General features: G+C 35.8%; 1 protein-coding gene across 1 annotated transcript; it reads right to left on the reverse strand.

Moving 5' to 3' along the window:
- Positions 1–791: 791 nt before the first annotated feature.
- LOC132564474 (hydrolase in agr operon-like) lies at positions 792–1,601 on the reverse strand. The gene has a single exon (XM_060229128.1). The coding sequence runs from the start codon at positions 1,599–1,601 to the stop codon at positions 792–794; it is 810 nt and encodes a 269-aa protein (XP_060085111.1).
- Between the last annotated feature and the right edge of the window lie 5,747 nt (positions 1,602–7,348).

Below are 7,348 nucleotides of genomic sequence, written 5' to 3' on the forward strand. Positions count from 1 at the left end.
GAGATTTTACCGCTTTTATTTAAGCAATAAACAATCATTTTATAAAATTGCCACAGAAGGTGGTTTTTTGAACCATCCCGTTGAAATTTCTGAAATCACTATGGCTCCCGGTGAACGCAATGAAATCATGTTGAATTTATCAGATATAAAAAATGTTTCTTTAATGGCAGAATTCCTACCTACTGACGATGATGTTTCATTTTTTATACAATGGTTCAATAAAAAATCCATTGTTGTAGAGCTTCGCACAGATAGTCATTTGGAAAGATCTGCGACATTGCCAGATAAGCTAAACAACATCCAGTTTTTTTCTCAAATAGATAAAGAAAAAGCAGTAAAGAGAACCTTTTTTCTTGGAATGGGCGATGATGATGTTGAAGAAACAGATGAGTTAACATTCACTATAAATGGCAAGCCAATGGACATGAATAGGATTGATGTGAGGGTCAATAAAAATGAATTAGAACTTTGGAGCATTACAGGAGATGACATGCCCCACCCATTTCATGTACATGGAGTTTCTTTTTTAATACTAACACATAATGGAGAACCACCTGCTGAAGCTGATAGAGGATGGAAGGATACTGTGGTGGTAACAGAAGATAATCCCACCGAAATACTTATGAGGTTTAATCACACTGCAAGTAAGCAGAACCCATACATGTTTCATTGTCACATTTTAGAGCATGAAGATAATGGAATGATGGGGCAGTTGACTGTTGAATAACTCATTAATAAACCATTAAGATAGGTCCATTAATATCATTAACCTGAAAATCCCAGCTCCAAAATCATTTAGAAAAATTTCTATGACGACTTAAGAAACTGAATCGCCTTCTTTCTTTGGCGATCTGTGACTTGTCTATTTCAACATCGAAAGATCCCATCCTTCTGCCAAGTTTGCGAATCACCTTCCCAGCAGGAGAAATCACCATTGATCCCCCCTCAAATCGCTCGCTTCGATCCTCACCCACTCTATTGCATCCCAGTATGAAACACTGATTTTCAATCGCTCTCGCCTGCAACAAGGTTTGAAAAACCTCAGTTCGAGGATAGGGCCACTGCATAGGCACAAAAATAATATCTGGAGAAGCATCACGATGGAGATTGACAAGTAGTTCGGGGAACCTGAGATCGTAACAAATAATAATGGCTGCTGAAAAATTATCTATCTGAAAAACTTTTAACCGAGTGCCACTTGTCAAATTCCCCACCTCATTCATCAATGGGAAAAGGTGTATTTTAGAATAATCGTGGATGATCTTTCCTGACCGATTAATCACCAAGGCGGTATTACGGATTGTCTCATCTTGAATGGATTTTGAAAGACTTTTTGTGGTCCTCATTAAGGGGAGACTTCCCAAGATAATGTTAGTGGAAGTTTTTAAGGCGAGGTTTTGGAAGAATTTTATTTCAGGGGATGACTTTTTAAAACTGCGAGTGCGAATATTTTTCATTTCATAAAAACCCGTCAAAAACATTTCGGGAAAAATAAGTACATCCACATCCTCAAGACTTCTTCGAATAGAAAGTTGAATGGACTGCTCATAGTTGTCTTGGATGGACCTCACAATATCCATTTGAATCATTCTAATTTTCATCTTGCTCCTCTTCCATTTTTTCTTGACTGATAGTTAGGTGAATTTTTAAAATAGCGATCCATGTGCTGCTTAAAAAATTTACCGATACTGTCAAATTCACAGTTCACTTGATCATTCACCCGCAAGTAATGAAGGTTGGTGCTTTTCCATGTGTGCGGGATGATCATCACTGTCAATGCACTCGCCGTTAAACCATAAATGGTTAAAGAAATTCCATTAATCGCAAGCGACCCCTTTGGAACCAAGTAATCTTGATCTTTCTTTGAAATTTTAAAAGTTAAAAGATGCGATTCCAAATCATTTTGAATTTTAGTTAAAACCAAGGATTTATCCACATGACCATAGACAAGGTGACCGCTGATTCTCCCACCGTATTCAAGCGACCTTTCAAGATTGATCCACTCATTTTTTTTTAGCTCCTTTAAAGTTGTAACCTCTAAAGTTTGCTGGGAGGCAAAAAAACTGAATTGCGTTTTCTTGCAATCAGTAACCGTCGTACACACTCCATTGACTGCAATTGAATCACCTATTTTCAAGCTATTGGACAACTTGCTTGAAATAGTAAAAGTTCTTCCTTTGCTTTTTTTGATTCCTTTGATTTTTCCTAAATCTTCAATAATGCCATTAAACATTATCAATCCCTTTTCAAAAACTCGCCATTTCCCATGACTTGCATCCCGATTAAGTTAAGTGAATCGATGACTGCATGACCTATCTCCATGCCCTTGTCCATCAAACTAGCCCCTCCTCCTGTTAATAAAACTTTCGCTTCAGGGTTAGGAGAACTTGAGAAAAAATGACATTGTATTTTTTTAATCAAACTTTGGATGCCGTACAAATAAAAATAATAATTTCCTGTCTCTATACACTCTTGTGTGGATTTACCAAGAAAAAAAGAAAACGGTTCAAAAGCCTTAGGTTGAGTTAACGGCAATTGATGTGTGAAAGTCGGTAAAGAAAGCATTAAGGTGTAAATGCCAGGAAGAATGTATCCCCCTAATGAAGAATGGCTATCAAGAACTTCCACCGTGGTTGCTGTGCCGAAATCCACCACAATAGCTGGAAGATCTAACAAGTGTCTTGCTGCAACAATATTGAGAAGGCGATCCAATCCCAAATTCTCGAAGGGATGATAATCAATGGAATAGTGAGAAACAAATTCTTTAAAACTTGCATGAGAAATCACATCAACTTTTTGTTTTAAAAAACCCTCTATTTCTTTTTGAACCCAATCAGTCAATGACGGAGCAACTGATGCAAGCAGTATTCTTTGACACACTCTATCCTTCTTGAATGTACTAATTTTTTTTAGGACATTGATGAGATCGGATCGAATGGTTTGAGGATGGATGGCATGTGGCAAATCTAATGATTGGGTTTTCACGTGATAAACGGTTGCTGGTTCAAGACCCTTTTCAAAAATGGCAATGGAAATATTGGAATTACCCAAGTTGACTGATAAACGATAACTCATCGGGGTAGCTGTCAAGAATTTTTTAATTTGTCAGTTAGTAGCTTAACTTTGCTAAAGGTCGAAAGGCGGGAAAATTCAATAATAAACTGAGTGCCATTCGGGTAGTCTGGATTGAGAATGATTTCACCATTATGTTCTTGTACGATTTTAGAAATAATGGATAAACCGAGACCCGACCCCATTTTCTTTGAAGTGTAGAAAGGTTTGAAAATTTCACCCATTGCATTAGTATTAATACCAATGCCATTATCCGATAAGGTAAGAACCATTTTTTCTTTATATTCCTTTGTCTTGATTTCAATCTCTCCACTATCTAAATTTTCTTTTTCGAGGATCGCTTCAATACTGTTTTGAAAAAGATTAATGAGCATTTGCTTAATCTGATCTTTGTCCAAAAAAAAAGATTCAAGATCATCATCGAGAAAGAGTTTAATTTTTATTTTATTTTCTTCACACTTGATCTTAAACAATTCAACCACCTCTTGAATAATTTCATTCAAGGACTGCGGCTCTTTCTGCGGCTTAATGGGACGAAAGGAATAGAGGAAGTCATTTGCAATAGCTTCAAGGCGAGTCATTTCCTCACTGATTACATTAACTAGTGAAGTTAGTTTATCTTTAGACTCAATTTGATGACTCTTAATAAACCTTGTAATCAACTGAAGATATAAATTCATCGCTGTCAAAGGATTTTTTATCTCATGGGCAATTCCAGCTGTTAGAGTGTGAAGAGAATCAATCGATTTTTTTTGGTCTTCTTCCAATTTCTTGTTTTTCCAATCGGTAATATCGTTTAAAACTAGTATCCTTAAATCTCCAGATTTCAAATTTGCAGAACCTTCTTCTTTCAAGACATTTAATAAAGAAACGTTTTTCTCAGAGGAAAATGAATGAAGACTAATAATAATGTTCTTTAAAACTTTATCAAAAATACTAATTTCGGCATACTCGGAAAAACGGTTGGAAGAAAGCATTTCCACCAAGGTCATTTTTAATTCATTATGCCGACAGGACTCCAATAAGTCTTTCCCTTCCAAATCTACACTATGGTAGAAAAACAAGTGTGCAAATTGATTGCAAAAAAGTATCTGATTTTTTTGATTAAAAATACAAATCCCATAAAAAATAGAATTAAGAGCAGATTGTAAAATGTTTTTTTCTTTGAAAAACCTTTTTAGAAAGCGTTCTAATTCATTGGCTTCAATGCGATTTAAATTTTTAATAAGAGATTCTTCAAAAGCTTGGTTCATTTTAATTTTTTACAATCATGCACATGTTTTGATTCTGTAACACCCACTTATTTTTCAAAGAAACTATCCAATTGATAATAATTTCTTTTCTCCTCCAAAAAAAGATGAATAACCCAATCAAAATAGTCTATTACTATCCAATCGTAACTTTCTTTTCTCTTGCTATGAGAAATCATTTCAAGACCTTGTTTTTTAAAGAAAGATTCTATTTGATTGGCAACAGCCTTAACATGGGTTTGGGACTGACAAGTTAAGATAACAACCCAATCGGTGTAAGAAACTTTATCAGAAACATGATAGAGTTTAATCGATTTCGCTTTTGCTTCATCCAATAATCGACAAAGCTCACCTAATACTTTTTCATGGTTTTGATTAGAACGCTTTTGATGAAGGATTGCTTTTTTTGTTTGATCCGTATTAATTTCGTTGGTCTTGGACTGCATAGAAGTCTTCTCCTAAATAAACCGAAAAATCAAATAATTCCCGATAAGTAAATAAATGATAAATTTTATCAACTTTAGTAACTTTTTTTAAATAACTCCTTTTAAGAGGTGAATTTGAAAAATCTAAAATTAAAGACTTTTGAAGAATTTTTGAAAAACTAAGGTACTCCAAAACATTAACTCCTCTTAGTCGGAAAACCCCTGCTGCCCTTGCGCCTAACCTTTTGATACCAGTAGCATTTTTAATCTGTACGGAGATGATGAAATTATTCAATAACTGCTCATCCCTGATCAACCAATTCAATTGTTGGCTGATTTTTCCGCGATCATACTCCCCTCCTAAATAAGGTATGTCAACAATCTCACTTGGAGAAATGTTAACTTGTTCCACACTGGTTTTATCAAAAGCAAACTGAATATTATCTCTGAGACTTACTGTTTTTTCCAGTTCATCAAATTGTTGAGGTTTTTTAAAAAGAGGTTCAACCAAACTTTCAAAAGTTGCAAAATTAAAGGAAGCATCCAGCATTCCAAAAAACTTTTCGATAAATAATTGCGTGTAAACTCTGTGAGGCAAACTTTCCTGAAAAGACATTAAAAGATTAAACCAAATGCTCAAAGCCGTGTTTCGCCTTTGATAAGGATTGTTGATGGCATTTAGGTAGTTCATATAATTATTTGCCGTTATATACACCTCCCCTGGTGGCAAGTAATTGGAATAAAGATTGAAAAAAGAAGTGCCTCCCCAATCATTAAGAAATTGAATAGCATCGGCATCACTAACAGCAATCTCATAGTCAAAATAATCAATGCCATAGTTTTCACGAAGATTTTTTTTTAAGAAGCGTTTATCTTTAAGAATTGACTGATATACTCCACCTCCAACGGACAACTGAGTATTAGGGTCAATTTCTAAAAGAAAGAATTTCCCTTTAGGATAATAATAGTAAAGCACCCATGCTGATAAAAGTTCATTAGTTGGGCTTGGTTGAATAAATAATTTTTCTGCATTCGGCTCATTCGTTATTAGGATGGTATAGATTTTCTCTTCATCCTCATCAATGTCAACTCGCAAATAAAAAAACCAGTACAAAAGAAGAAGAACAAAGGGAATTAGTTTTAAGAAAATCTTCAAAGACCTGAGAATAGGATCAAATGACCTCTTTATGAATAGAATACTTACTTAAGGTTTTAGAAGGGAGTAAGGTTTTACCACCTCTAATGAAAGCATCAATTTGACGGGCACACTCTCGTCCTTCCGAAATAGCCCAAACAACCAGCGACTGTCCTCGCCTGGCATCCCCACAAACAAAGAACTGCTCTTCCGTAGTCGCATATCCATTGCTACTTTCAATTCGACCAAAGTTATCTCTTTTAAGAAGAAGACTACTTGGAAGATAATCTTCAGCACCAATAAATCCCATTGCAATCAAAACGAGTTCTGCCTTCAAGACATTCCTCCTTTTCTTTTCTTGGAAACACTTTAAACCCTTATCCCATTCAACTTCCACATATTCAATACCTCTAACCTTATTATTTTCATTCAAAAATTTTTTGGTTAAAATATTAAATTTTCTCTTGCAACCTTCTGCTTGAGAACTTGATACTCTAAAGACCCTGTCGTAAAGAGGCCAAGGCATGGTTTCGTCTCTATGAGAAGGAGGCTTTGGAAGAATTTCAATTTGTGTAATACTCTTAGCTCCCTGACGAACAGATGTACCAATGCAATCTGACCCAGTGTCTCCACCACCAATGACAATGACATTTTTCCCCTTGGCACTAATTATTTCATCCTCCACATCATACCCAAGCACTTGCCGTGTTGACTGCGTAAGGAAGTCCATCGCATAATGAACCCCCTTGCTTTCTCGATTAGGTATTGGCAGGTCTCGGGGAATCGTCGACCCGATAGCAAGAACAATGATATCAAAATCCTTTTTTAATTGCTTGACAGAAACATCCTTTCCCACTTCCACACAAGTTCTAAAATCAACTCCTTCCTTCTCCATTCTCTTGACATGTGCGAAAACAATTTTTTTATCTAATTTAAAATTGGGAATGCCATAGGTGAGCAATCCTCCAACTTCATTATCTCTTTCAAAAATCGTAACCCAGTGACCTGCCCTATTAAGTTGATCCCCACACGCTAATCCCGCGGGACCCGATCCAACAATTGCAATTTTTTTTCCTGTTCGTTTATAAGATGGAATCTCCAATGGATCATCAAGCCAATTGCGTTTTCGACTGACTTCGCCAATTTCATATTCAATACTCTTAATAGAAACAGGCGGTTTGTTAATTCCTAAAACACAAGAAGATTCGCAAGGAGCGGGGCATACCCTACCAGTAATATCTGGAAAATTATTAGTTGACCTTAGAGTTTCATAGGCAGCACGAAAATCCCCTATATAGACATAATGATTAAAGTCGGGAATGATGTTGCCCAAAGGACAACCCTGCTGACAAAAAGGCACTCCACAATCCATACATCGACCACCTTGTTCCTTCATTTCCTTCGGACTAAGTGTTTTAATAAATTCTTTAAAATTCTTTTTTCTTTTATTCACACCCAAATAAGGA

This window comes from Ylistrum balloti, unplaced genomic scaffold, assembly GCF_031769215.1.
Source record: "Ylistrum balloti isolate Yb309-2 unplaced genomic scaffold, AGI_CSIRO_Ybal_v1 Utg372300, whole genome shotgun sequence".
NCBI classification, from domain to species: Eukaryota; Metazoa; Mollusca; class Bivalvia; order Pectinida; family Pectinidae; genus Ylistrum; species Ylistrum balloti.